The 14,598-nt window shown below is 44.9% G+C and overlaps 1 protein-coding gene across 1 annotated transcript in view; it reads right to left on the minus strand.

Annotated features, from left to right (window-relative positions):
* Positions 1-6,645: 6,645 nt before the first annotated feature.
* The window catches only part of LOC110539125 (growth hormone-releasing hormone receptor-like), a 46,239-nt gene continuing 38,286 nt past the window's right edge, over positions 6,646-14,598 (minus strand). The window contains exons 12-13 of the mRNA XM_021626148.3: positions 10,596-10,637; positions 6,646-8,256 (exon numbers count right to left, since the gene is read on the minus strand). Of these exons, the coding sequence (XP_021481823.2) occupies positions 8,155-8,256; positions 10,596-10,637 (144 nt within the window). The 3' untranslated portion in view covers positions 6,646-8,154. The remainder of the gene's footprint in view (positions 8,257-10,595; positions 10,638-14,598) is intronic.

Genomic DNA, 14,598 nt, shown 5'->3' on the forward strand with positions numbered 1-14,598 from the left:
ATATGGTGATTGACAGAGTCGAAAGCCTTGGCAAGGTCGATGAAGACGGCTGCACAGTACTGTCTTTTATTGATGGCGGTTATGATATTGTTTAGTACCTTGAGTGCGGCTGCGGTGCACCCGTGACTGGCTCGGAAACCAGATTGCACAGCGGAGAAGGTACGATGGGATTTGAGATGGTCAGTGATTGTTTGTTGACTTGGCTTTCGAAGACCTTAGATAGGCAGGGCAGGATGGATATAGGTCTGTAACAGTTTGGGTCCAGGGTGTCTCCCCCTTTGAAGAGGGGGATGACTGCGGCAGCTTTCCAATCCTTGGGGATCTCAGACGATATGAAAGAGAGGTTGAACAGGCTGGTAATAGGTGTTGCGACAATGGCGGCGGATAGTTTCAGAAATAGAGGGTCCAGATTGTCAAGCCCAGCTGATTTGTATGGGTCCAGGTTTTGCAGCTCTTTCAGAACATCTGCTATCTGGATTTGGGTAAAGGAGAAGCTGGGGAGGCTTGGGCCAGTAGCTGCGGGGGGGGGCAGGGCTGTTGGCCGAGGTTGGAGTAGCCAGGAGGAAGGCATGGCCAGCCGTTGAGAAATGTTGAAGTTTTCGATTATCATGGATTTATCGGTGGTGACCGTGTTACCTAGCCTCAGTGGGGAGCTGGGAGGAGGTGCTCTTGTCAGAGGAACTTTACAGTGTCCCAGAACTTTTTGGAGTTAGAGCTACAGGATGCACATTTCTGCTTGAAAAAGCTGGCCTTTGCTTTCCAGACTTTTTAATTATTTATTTTTTTACCTTTATTTAACTAGGCAAGTCAGTTAAGAACAAATTCTTATTTTCAATGACGGCCTAGGAACAGTGGGTTAACTGCCTGTTCAGGGGCAGAACGACATATTTGTACCTTGTCAGCTCTGGGATTTGAACTTGCAACCTTTCGGTTACTAGTCCAACACTCTAACCACTAGGCTACCCTGCCGACTGACTGTGTGTATTGGTTCCTGACTTCCCTGAACAGTTGCATATCGCGGGGACTATTCGATGCTATTGCAGTCCGCCACAGGATGTTTTTGTGCTGGTCGAGGACAGTCAGGTCTGGAGTGAACCAAGGGCTGTTCTTAGTTCTGCATTTTTTGAACGGAGCATGCTTATCTAAGATGGTGAGGAAGGTACTTTCAAAGAATGACCAGGCATCCTCAACTGACGGGATGAGGTCAATATCCTTCCAGGATACCCGGGCCAGGTCGATTAGAAAGGCCTGCTCGCAGAAGTGTTTTAGGGAGCGTTTGACAGTGATGAGGGGTGGTCGTTTGACTGCGGATCCGTAGCGGATACAGGCAATGAGGCAGTGATCGCTGAGATCCTGGTTGAAGACACCGGAGGTGTATTTGGAGGGCCAGTTGGTCAGGATGACGTCTATGAGGGTTCCCTTGTTTACAGATTTAGGGTTGTACCTGGTGGGTTCCTTGATGATGTGTGTGAAATTGAGGGACTCTAGCTTAGATTGTAGGACTGCCGGGGTGTTAAGCATATCCCAGTTTAGGTCACCTAACAGAACAAACTCTGAAGCTAGATGGGGAGCGATCAATTCACAAATAGTGTCCAGGGCACAGCTGAGAGCTCAGGGGGGTCGGTAGCAGGCGGCAACAGTGAGAGACTTATTTCTGGAGAGAGTCATTTTTAAAATTAGTACTTCGAACTGTTTGGGTATGGACCTGGAAAGTATGACATTACTTTGCAGGCTATCTCTGCAGTAGACTGCAACTCCTCCCCCTTTGGCAGTTCTATCTTGACGGAAAATGTTATAGTTGGGTATGGAAATCTCAGAATTTTTGGGGGCCTTCCTGAGCCAGGATTCAGACACGGCAAGGACATCAGGGTTAGCAGAGTGTGCTAAAGCAGTGAGTAAAACAAACTTAGGGAGGAGGCTTCTGATGTTGACATGCACTTAACCAAGGCTTTTTCGATCACAGAAGTCAACAAATGAGGGTGCCTGGGGACATGCAGGGCCTGGGTTTACCTCCACATCACCCGCGGAACAGAGGAGTAGTATGAGGGTGCGGCTAAAGGCTATCAAAACTGGTCGCCTAGAGCGTTGGGGACAAAGAATAAAAGGAGCAGATTTCTGGGCATGGTAGAATATATTCAGGGCATAATGTGCAGACAGGGGTATGGTGGGGTGCGGGTACAGCAGAGGTAAGCCCAGGCACTGGGTGATAATAAGAGAGGTAGTATCTCTGGACATGCTGGTTGTAATGGGTGAGGTCACCGCATGTGTGGGAGGTGGGACAAAGGAGGTATCAGAGGTATGAAGAGTGGAACTAGGGGCTCCATTGTAAACTAAAACAATGATAACTAACCTGAACAACAGTATACAAAGCATATTGACATTTGAGAGAGACATACAGCGAGGCATAAAGTAATCGCAGGTGTTGATTAGGAGAGCTAGCTAAAACAACAGGTGAGACAACAACAGCTAATCAGCTAACACAACAACAGCAGGTAAAATGGTGATGACTAGGCAGAGAGGGTCAGATTAACTACACACAGAGCCTGAGTTCGCGGCTGGGGCCGACAGATAAAAATAAATAAACAGAATGGAGTACCGTGATTAATGGACAGTCCAGCAGGCATCAGCTATGTAGCCAAGTGATCATAGTGTCCAGGGGGCAGCAGTAGATGGAACAGGGAAGCCGCCACTACGTTAGCATGCGGGCGACACAGCGTTAGTAGCCCGGGGATAGTAGGAGCGTCTGCTCCGACGGAGGCCGGTTGAAGGCACAGCGGATGGAGTATTCATCGTCAGACCAGTCGTGGTGGTGCGGCGGGGCGCCGTGTCGACAGAGAATCCAAGCCAGATGGCGATGTAGAATTTAGTTTGCTAGCCGGGAGATGCGCCTGGCTCACGGCTAACACGGTTAACTGGTGCTAGCTTCGTGGCAGTGTCATTAGCCACTAAAGCCAATCGGTAGCAGCAGTGATCCGGTGCCAAGGTCCAGAGTTTACAGCAAGGATCCGGTGGAGTATTGGGCTCTAGCCGTGTATGAGTGGGGTTCGGGTGAACAGCTGAGTAGGCCAGGAGGTGGGCCTCAGGGATAGCTTCGGTGCCACGGTGAATGCAAGCTAGCTGTTAGCTAGCTGTGAAGATCAGAAGTAGTGGTCCAGGGATTACGGCAGGAATCCGGCGTTGTTGTGGAGAGACAGTCCGATACTGGTAGACTAGCGAGTATTATCCAGGCTAAAAACAGGGCTGGTATCTGTGCAGAAAGTAAAAGCCGCTAGCAGTGGCTAACAATGACTAAATAGCTTGTAGCTAATTAGCTGGTTAGCTTCTGGAGGTTCTTGAATGTGTTCTAAAATTGAAAATAATAGCGATTCCGTATCACATTGGGTGAGGCAGGTTACCGGAAGGTATAATCTAATTAAAAATCGAAAAGAGTTTGAAAATAAATTGAAATATATATACAAAAAATATGAAAAAAATACAAAAGTATTAAAAAAACACGTCTTCACTGCTACGCCATCACTGAGGTATAAAGAACTGGAGACAGCATCCAAGATGGCCGACAGTTGTTTTCAACGCATACACCGTTTTGTGGTAGCTGCCATCTTGCTAGTTACTGATAGTGTCATTGCATTTTGGTACACCAGAAGTACATACATTTCCAATGGAACGCTGCGTTTTCCTTTCAACATTGTGTTGCAGAGGCAGTTGCAGTGCGTTCTGTGTGGTGCATACATTGGCTTTATCAAATGTATGCCTCAAACTGTATGCCTCACTGTATGCATAGAGGACTTGACAAAAATGGTAGCAGAAGGTGAATGTTGAACTTTTGGTGCACACATATCCAGATGATTACCATTTTGCTCAAGATGCTGTAGGTGTGATAGAGGCGTTGCTGGGACTATTTTGCCTGTACACTAGTAACGGAGCAGCACGAGCAACAACTTCATCATGAGTGCAGGAAGCTTTTGGGCAGTCTGCCAGTGTTGCCAGGGACTGCATGGCTGCAACTAGTTGGGGGAGGTGAAATCTAATTTTGCACCACCACAATTACCACAACCACTAGAAACATGAAAAGTAATTTTGTGTAAGCAGTTGTATGCGAGTCATTTATTGAAGACTAAATGTGCTCTAGCTAGCTCTACATGTACGTTGTGCCGTACAGTTAGTTGTACGATTTGTTTATATTCAACACAATGCAATCACAACAATACACACAAATTGTTATACAATAAAACGTTTGTGAGAATAGTTTCTGCAAAAGCTATGCAGTTATGAATTGCCTGTTAGTAATTTGAGATGTGTCCCAATGAATCACGCAGTTAATCAGTCAAGTCTAGTGGCATTATACACCTGGCCAACCTCGATCATTGTTTCTGTCTTAAGTAACCTCATTTCTTTATCTGTGAGATTGAAATTCAATGCATACAACATTGTGTACTGCACACAAAGTGTTTTTACATTTTGTGTGCCTGTCATGAATTTCCAATGAGCCATTTGTGCCTATTTCACAATCTGTGATACTGGGTTGGCTAGAGAATCTGGTAACTATAATGGATAATCTGTGTCAAGGGGTGTTGTGCTTGTTACAGCCCACAGAGGGAGCCGCTGCCTAGTCAGTGAGTCAGTTGAACGAGTAGGCACCAGATACACTAATGATTTTAAACCTGATATTCAGGGTGAGTTATAAAGCATAGCATAGATGCATAAATTCCTCCTGCAGGAATTAGCCTTTTACGGATTCATTTGACACATTTCTGCAGAAATGTGAATTGTTGTTGTGATGGCACCAGAGGGGATGTCTGCTGTATTACTGGCTCTTAACCAACCGAGCTATTTATTTTTTTGCGTTATTCGTAACTTCTTTTGTACATAATGTTGATGCTATCATCTCTTATGCCTGAAAAGAGCTTCTGGACATCAGAACAGCGATTATTCACCCCAAATTGGACAAATAGTTTTTCTTTAATGAGTCGGACAAGAAGGATATACTCCAAACACCCGAACAGGCCCTCATCCACGTCATTCGCTGGAGAATGAAACAGAGATTTTGCGGAAAGAGATCAGGGTGCCTTGTGACGATCAGGCAACGAGTGGGTAATCTGACTTTGCCCTCTGTACTGCTAGCTAACGTTCAATCGCTGGAAAATAAATAGGACGAACTGAAAGCATGTATATCCTACCAACGGGACATTAAAACTATAATATGTTATGTTTCACCAGGTCGTGGATGAACAACGATCAACGACATTAATAACATACAGCTGGCGGGTTATACACTCTATCGGCAGGATTTAACAGCAGCCTCTGGTAAGACACAGGGACGCATATTTGTAAACAACAGCTGGTGCACGATATCTAAGGAAGTCTAGAGGTTTTACTCTACCTCAAGCGAGCATCTCATGATGCCAATGCCATGATTACTGTATATATGTGATAACCTTTGTATGCTTGCAATGCACAATGATGGAAAAGTACTGGGTAAATGGAGATGTACTGCTTTAGTACTCAGGCTGAGAACTGCCTGCACCTGCTGATAGTCACGCAGCCTCAAGGCCATCTTATAGTAGAGTGAGAACCTGATCACCGACAACGATGAGACTGCCTATAGGGAGGAGGTCAGAGACCTGGCCGTGTGGTACAAGGACAACAACCTCTCCCTCAACGTGATCAAGACAAAGGAGATGATTGTGGACTACAGGAAAAAGAGAACGAAGCACGCCCCCATTCACATCGACGGGGCTGTAGTGGGGCAGGTTGAGAATGTCAAGTTCCATGATCCAAGCACACCAAGACAGTCGTGAACAGGGCACGACAAAACCTATTCCCCCTCAGGAGACTGATAAGATTTGGCATGGGTCCTCAGATCCTTAAAAGGTTCTACAGCTGCACCATCGAGAGCATCCTAACTGGTTGCATCACCGCCTGGTATGACAACTGCTCAGCCTCCGACCGCAAGGCACTACAGAGGGTAGTGCGTACGGCCCAGTACATCACTGGGGTCAAGCTTCCTGCCATCCAGGACCTCTATACCAGGCGTTGTCTTAGGAAGGCCCTAAAAATTGTCAAAGATTCTCTCTGCTACCTCACGGTAAGCGGTACCGGATCGCCAAGTCTAGGTCCAAGAGGCTTCTAAAGAGCCTCTACCCCCAAGCCATAAGACTCCCGAACAGCTAATCAAATGGCTACCCAGACTATTTGCATGCCCCCCCCCCCCCCCCCTCTCTCTTCTACGCTGCTGCTACTCTGTTATTATTTAGTCACTTTAATAACTCTACCGACATGTACATATTACCTCAAAACAGGTGCCCCTGCACATCGACTCTGTACCGGTAACCCCTGTATATAGCCTCCACATTGACTCTGTACTGGTACCACATGTATACAGCCCCGCTATTGTTATTTACTGCTGCTCTTTAATTAGTTGGTATTCTTATCTCTTACTTTTTTTGGGGGGGGGGGGGTATTTTCTTAAATATTTTCTTAAACAACTGCATTGTTGTATTGGCACATGTAATTGATTCTCTTAGCAGACGCCATTTCTTTTTAGTGGTAACCTGTTCGAGTATAAATGTAGCTGTATCTCAGGAGACACCATATATTTCTGAGTATTTTCAATTCTGTCGTATTATACATCACATTCAACCCACGTTAAAGCACACAGCTTTATTCAAACAGAACATTCAGCCCACATTAAACCACACAGCTTAATTCAAACAGAATTGGTCCTATTTTTTTCATATTTCTTGACACTGCTAGAGGCTAAGGAATTCTCCTGTGGTGATGTACTGTAGCCCATACATGTGTGTATTTCTCATGCTTACGGCCAATAGGAAAGGATAGGATGAACTTTAATATCCTCCAGGGGAGAATTGTCTTCGACACACAGTACTCCTGTATACATTGCACGTTACCCATCAATAGCCACAAGAAGCCTAATGAAAGGGTCTCCAGAGGACCTAATACTGTATTCAGAATCTAAAGCATTGGATAATAGGACATGGATGCATACACACACACACGCATTCATGCATGCATGCGCACACACGCACACACACAGAGAAAGAGAGAGAGCTAAACACACAGAGAAAGAGAGAGAGCAAAACACAGAGAAAGAGAGAGAGCTAAACACAGAGAAAGAGAGAGAGCAAAACACAGAGAAAGAGAGAGAGCTAAACACACAGAGAGAAAGAGAGAGAGCTAAACACACAGAGAGAAAGAGAAAGAGCTAAACACACAGAGAGAAAGAGAGAGAGCTAAACACACAGAGAGAAAGAGAAAGAGCAAAACACACAGAGAAAGAGAGAGCTAAACACAGAGAAAGAGAGAGAGCAAAACACAGAGAAAGAGAGAGAGCTAAACACACAGAGAGAAAGAGAGAGCTAAACACACAGAGAGAAAGAGAGAGAGCTAAACACACAGAGAGAAAGAGAAAGAGCTAAACACACAGAGAGAAAGAGAGAGAGCTAAACACACAGAGAGAAAGAGAAAGAGCAAAACACACAGAGAAAGAGAGAGCTAAACACACAGAGAAAGAGAGAGAGCTAAACACACAGAGAGAAAGAGAGAGAGCAAAACACACACAGAGGCACTGAAACACAGAGAGAAAGCTACAAGACAATATTCCCATAAAACAGGGACACATTTGATACATAAAACCCTCTATTTTCCAGTCGAAATTATTTTTGAACTTTGTTTCGTTAAAAAAAAAAAAAATCCACACTTTATTTGCTGTCTCAATACCAATTGGGATACAATCCTTGATGGTATAGTACCTCAGAGACAGGCTTCTCTGTAACTTAACCATAGATGATACTGAAGAGGAGAAAGAGGAGGAGGAGGAGGATGAGGAGGAGGAAGGGCATTTCACAGTGCTGCAACAGTTCATCTTGAGCTGGACACAATGGATGAACCCAGTGGTGGTCCCTTTAGCAATGAGATTGTGATGATGGGAAGAGAGGACATTGTATGCTTTAGGGACACAATGTACAGCACCCTCTCCTTCTAAAAATATATACGCAATGTGTGGAGGCCACAGGAATTAGAAGAAGAATATGACCGTTGTCCAATGGAAACTTCTGGTTTATTCCAACCCCGCCGAAAGACACACATATAGAGGTTGGAGAAAGGAGGAGGAGGAGGTGGATGAAGAATGTAGCCCTAGAAATGTGTGTCCATCTGACTTCCCTTGGCACCGGGCAGAACCACTCCGTTGCTGTTCTCCTGCCACCTAAGCCACCTCATATGGATTTCCTTTTGGACCTGATACAAACAGAAACACACCCAGAGAATTAGGAATTAGAATACTAGAATGGACGATGATGGGATAAAGGGCAACCATTTTGGTCAGGAGTTGGTCAAATATGATTTGCCAGTACTGTGATAAGATCATTGTGCAAAACAATGAAGGTGAAGAATTTATCTGCACTGTATCTGTGTTAGCTATATTGCCAGACAGTTTTAGAGGAATGATTCCATACATTTTTCAAATTAACTGCCAACATTCCATTCAAAGTCAATCCCCAGCTATACACTGGCTCAAAACAGTTGATGATAGGACAGGCCAGTTGTAAATGTACTGATATTGTATCATATAACACCACTCACTGATTTCCAAGAAAACAGTATCTAAAACATTTATGGTCTGTTTACATATATTTTAGAGGCTATTTATACAGAAAGTGTATAAAACCCATATAAACTGTATTTATAATTATACGACAGGTTGATTATAATTCCATTACACAATTTTGTATATATTAAATGCCTTATTTTTATTTTCCTGCATAACTAAAAGCAGGGAATGCATCACCTATACCTCTACTGCCATTCAATCCAATTAGACTGGTTTGGAATTTCTTCTTGACCAAGATGGCTGCCATTTTCGCCCCATTATGGAACTTTATGACATAGCCCCTCTAGTAATTTAATTGGATCTAAATGCACACACACAAAGACCTCAGATTACATCACCACAGACATTGTAGGAGATACTTCAGATCACGACAGCCAGTTTTTAGTGTTGTTGAAAATGATTGGATGGATGAATAAATGAACGAATTAACAAACAAATGAAATAAATTAATTTGAAAAAATGAATCACTTATTGACTATTGTGTGTTTCTATATACAGCAGCACTGAGCTTCATTGCTGAATTACACAAGCTAGTCATTAAGTGGTGCACATCTGAAAAAAAAAAAAAAACCCAGCTGGGGTCAAATTAACTGATTTCTAAGCACTCGGTGTAAACTCAGTAGGGATGAATATTTTCCCGAAATTCTACCAAGTTTCAATACCGGGAATAATTCAAATTTATCTCTAGAGTCTCGGAAAATACCGCAAAAATCAGATGTGCCCCATCTACACCATTTAAAACCAAGATGTGGTCACTATGGGCTCTCCCCAAATAAGAGTGGTGCTGCGCCACCTTGTCGGCTTGACTGCGCCACTATGTAAAGATTTCAGAGCAAATTAAACTGATAGAGTAACTATCGTGCATTGCTAAATATATTTGATCACCAATGACATTGTTGTGAATTGCAAAACAGGCCTTTCATAGATTCATAGCGTTATCATGTTTCTCAATTAATTCAGCGCATTTCGACACAGAGCACACCCAGAGTATAGCATTTTCCAATCATACAACATTTGTAATGGCAGTCAAAACCAAAGTTGCTAAGCTTGCTAGATAACCTCCTTTGACGAATGACAGAATATATCCTATATTTGGCAAAATCAAGTGGATGATTATACAGATGGCAGATCAGCTCATGAATAACAGGGGGGGGGGGGGGTGGAGAGTGGAAATTGTTTAAATATCAAGGTATCTTAACGGGGATCATCTCTACTGTCATACCGTTTGTTGATCACACATTCTCTCCCGAAGCTCTCATACGGGCAGCAGGTGGGTGGGTGCTAACATTTGTCCTATTTCACACATGTGCATGTATTATGAGACACCCTCGGAGAGTGGGTTCACGGCCAGGGATCAAACATTATGTGTTTGTTCCACATCCCGCTCCCCCTGAGACACCCTCGGAGAGTGGGTTCACGGCCAGGGATCAAACATTATTGACTGTGACCCTGGAGCAATGTTGCATATTTTTGTGGAATTGCATTGGTGCGACATTGGGGATGTTGTATTTCTTTGGCAGGTCTTGTCATTCGATTTTTCAGGAAATGTGAAGAGTGTTCCAGAGACAACCCCGGGATCCATGGTAACCCATGTTAATAACCCCGGGATCCATGGTAACCCATGTTAATAACCCCGGGATCCATGGTAACCCATGTTAATAACCCCGGGATCCATGGTAACCCATGTTAATAACCCCGGGATCCATGGTAACCCATGTTAATAACCCCGGGATCCATGGTAACCCATGTTAATAACCCCGGGATCCATGGTAACCCATATTAATAACACCGGGATCCATGGTAACCCATGTTAACACCTAAAACACTTGTGTAAGTTGCTTTGGCTACAGGCATCTGCTCAATGGCTTATATTACATTATTAGCTTCTGATTTATATCAAAGCAACATTTAGAGAGCAGAATAGTTGGTGTTTATTATTGTTGGAACGTTAGTGAAGGCTACTCACCTCTTGATTGAGAAAGCAGTAGAGGATCGCTACTATCAGCCCCTACAAGACAGAGGATATATCATCAATAACTCAATATTTATAGATTTTAAGTACCCAGATGTTCTCAAAATTTAAGAGAAGTATAATTGTTGCAAGTATAATTGTACATAAAGCCATAAAAGGTATATTATATATTGCTGCACAGATTCAGCCATAGCGTCAACAGCTGAACGACCACAAATATGTATCGTGCTTGTTAATGAGCTCGCTGTAAGCTATGCTAGTGTTGAACTAGTTGATGAGACTGGTTGTAATTCCCAACATAGTGCACTAGGGATCTGGTCAAAAGTAGGGCACTATAATAGGGCGCCATTTGGGACGCATGCACTGTCTAAACTCTCCTGCTTTTCCTGTCGCCTTTACAACCTAAAGACGTGGCACGAATCAGTTCTCAGCTGTTTCTCACTCTTCCCATGAACAAAGCCTGTATTAGAGCTAATTTATGATAGTTTATTCCTGTTTCTCATAGTTGCCTAACGGTTTATTTTTCTATATTTGATAAGTATAATTGTTGTCTTTATCTGTTGTCTAGTACTGTCTTTTTGCTATCTAGGGCCATCTGCTTTAAGTGCTGTATGTCTCCCCAGTTGCGTACTTGTGGTGTGAACTGCTGACTGCTCAGATGATTGTTGACACATTCACCAGAATCAATGGGCAGGGCAATTTGTGACTTGTTTTGGTAATCAGTGACTTTATTGGGGGGGAATGGTTTCTACTCTCCTAGGCAATCAGCAATTAGTACAGGGAGGTGTGCTCTCCACCTGTGCTTGGCAATTAGCAATTAGTGTTAGTTCTTCAGTCTCCCCTGGTTTCTCAGCGGCAGCTGTAAATGGCGGGTCGTGTCAGTCTCGTCGGAAAAGACCGTCGCCGGAACAAAGATGGTTCTGCAGAGTTATAATGAAGGAAGGAGAGGGAGGCTACCCACCATTATCTCATTTGAATATCTTACAAAGTTATTTACAGATTCTCATTTAGCTCTTTTGTAGCTTTGGGGTGTGTGTGTGTGTGTGTGTGTGTGTGTGTGTGTGTGTGTGTGTGTGTGTGTGTGTGTGTGTGTGTGTGTGTGTGTGTGTGTGTGTTCTATACCTGTTCGCTCCTCTCCCTGCAGGCTTTACAAACGTTTCCCACCCCTTGGCTGCAACTCTTAGTGTAGCCTGTGCACACAACCCATGTGGAATTCAAGTTCTCTGGCAGCATTTGGAACTGCCGATCTACGGTCAAGAACACATAGTTCATCTCACCCTATGCTGCCCTTCACTCCCTTTACTTGTTTGGCCCTGATGGAGACCCAGAGAACACTGCTGCTCTCTGACCACATTTTCTTTCATAGTCCAAGAGCATCTGGGCGTCGCAGTGATGGCACAGGGCTATTCATTTCTCTTAACTGGATATTTTATGTTTTCTCCCTCTCTCACCTCCATCTCATGTGAATTCCATGCAGTCGCTGTCATTTGTCCACTCAAGCTTAACATTGTCGTCATCTATCACCAACCAGGTGCCCTTGGGGAGTTCCTCAATAAGCTTGACACCTTTAAGCAAATTTCCTGACAATGGCTCACCACACTTCTTACTTTGCAACTTCAACCTTACCGACTTCTGCCTTTGATTAATTTCTTTCCAACTCTCTTTCCCCTCTTTGCCCCTTGACCTCACCCTTTCCCAATCCCCTCCAACTCACAAGGCAGGCAATACACTTGACCTCATCTTTACAAGAGGTTATTCACCTACTAACCTCACTGCAACCCCCCCCCCCCCCCCTCAGGTCTCTGATCACTACCTTGTTTCCTTTGTCTCCCTTTCCTCCAACCCTAACCACTCAGCCCCTACCCAGATGGTCATGCGCCATCGCAATCTAAGCTCTCTCTCCCACTACTCTCTCCTCTTCTATCCAATCATCTCTCCCTTCTGATAAATCATTTTCCTTCCTGTCTCCTGATTCTGCCTCTTCGGCCCTACTCTCCTTCCTTTCCGCATCCTATGATTCGCACGGTTTCCTCCCAGCCGGCTCGGACCTTCCCTCCTGCTTCGTGGCTGAGTGACTCATTGCAAGCTTACTGAACAGGGCTTCAGGCAGATGACCGAAAAATGGAGGAAAACTAAACTTCTGGAGGTCCTATCATCCTTTCAGTCTCTCTCTACCTTCTCCTCCTCTGTGTGTGCTGGTAAAGCTACCTTCTCAATCTAAATGGCAGGCTTCTGCCTCCAACCCTCTTTTCACCTTCTCCTCCCTCCTTAATCCTCCACCCCGTCCCTCTCTACTGACGACTTTGTCAACCACTTTGAAAGAAGGTTGACAACATCCACTCCTCAACCACTCAACCTATTGAGTCCAATAGTCCCACTCAAACAGAACTACCATATGCCTTGACCTCTTTCTCCCCTCTCTCCAGATGAAATCCTGCGACTAGTGAGGTCTGGCAACCCGACAACTTGCCCTCTCGATCCCATACCCTCCTCCAGACCATGTCTGGAAACCTCCCATTCCTCACTTCCCTCATCAACTCATCTCTGACCACTGGCTGCTTCCCCTCGGACTTCAAAATGTCCTGAGTCGCACCCCTCAAGAAACTCACAAGGCTCCCCTCCATCAACTCATCTGATGTGAAAACCTACAGACCTTCTCTATTTTCTTTCCAAAACACTTGAGTGTGCTGTCTCTAACAATCTTCTTGAATGTAACCAGTCAGGCTTCAAGACAGGTCACTCAACTGAGACCGGCCTTCCTGTGTCATGGAGGCTCTCCGCACTGCCAAAGACAACTCTCTTTCCTCGTCCTCAACACAGTGAACCATCAGAACCTCCTCGCCACCCTGCATCCTACCTCGCAGGCCAGTGCCATGCTCTACCCACTGAGCCACACAGGAGTCCTCTTCTCGCATCCTCACATGGTCTCTCCTATCATCCTCACATGGTCTCTCCTATCATCCTCACATGGTCTCTCCTATCATTCTCACATGGTCTCTCCTATCATCCTTACATGGTCTCTCCTATCATCCTCACATGGTCTCTCCTATCATTCTCACATGGTCTCTCCTATCATCCTTACATGGTCTCTCCTATCATCCTCACATGGTCTCTCCTATCATCCTCACATGGTCTCTCCTATCATCCTCACATGGTCTCTCTTATCATCCTCACATGGTCTCTCCTATCATCCTCACATGGTCTCTCCTATCATCCTCACATGGTCTCTCCTATCATCCTCACATGGTCTCTCCTATCATCCTCGCATGGTCTCTCCTATCATCCTCGCATGGTCTCTCCTATCATCTTCACATGGTCTCTCCTATCATCCTCACGTGGTCTCTCCTATCATCCTCACATGGTCTCTCCTATCATCCTCACATGGTCTCTCCTATCATCCTCACATGGTCTCTTCTATCATCCTCACATGGTCTCTCCTATCATCCTCACATGGTCTCTCCTATCACTGCTATGCGGTTGATACTCTACTACTTTTCTCCCATGGCACCCGCTCCTCCGCACACGCCACTGGCTTCCAATCGATGCTCACATCTAGTACGAGACCATGGTGCTTGACTACGGAGCAACAAGAGGAACTTCTCCTCCCCACCTTCAGGCTGTGCTCAAAGCCTACACCCCAAACCGAGCACTCCGTTCTGAATCAGGGTTAGTTTGGCAGCTGGGGTGAAAAAGGAACAATTAAGTTAGAGGACACCAAGTCTAGATTTAATCTTAGCCTGCGGCTTGGCTATGTGCTAAGAGGACAGTGTACTGTCTAGCCATACTCACAAGTACTTGTATGAGGTGACTATCTCAAGCTCTAAACCCTCAGAAGTAGTAATCACACTGGTGGGGAAAAAGGCATTATTTTTACCAAACCACACGACCATTGTTTTGGAAGTGATCAGACCCTAGCCTCATGTGACCTTGGATAAAATATTGACAATCAAGTGTTTCTACGGAGCTGTCTGGTCCACTAGCCCGGGCTGTCTCCCTC

Source organism: Oncorhynchus mykiss, chromosome 1 (genome assembly GCF_057628025.1).
Source record: "Oncorhynchus mykiss isolate SJ-2025 chromosome 1, ASM5762802v1, whole genome shotgun sequence".
NCBI lineage: Eukaryota > Metazoa > Chordata > Actinopteri > Salmoniformes > Salmonidae > Oncorhynchus > Oncorhynchus mykiss.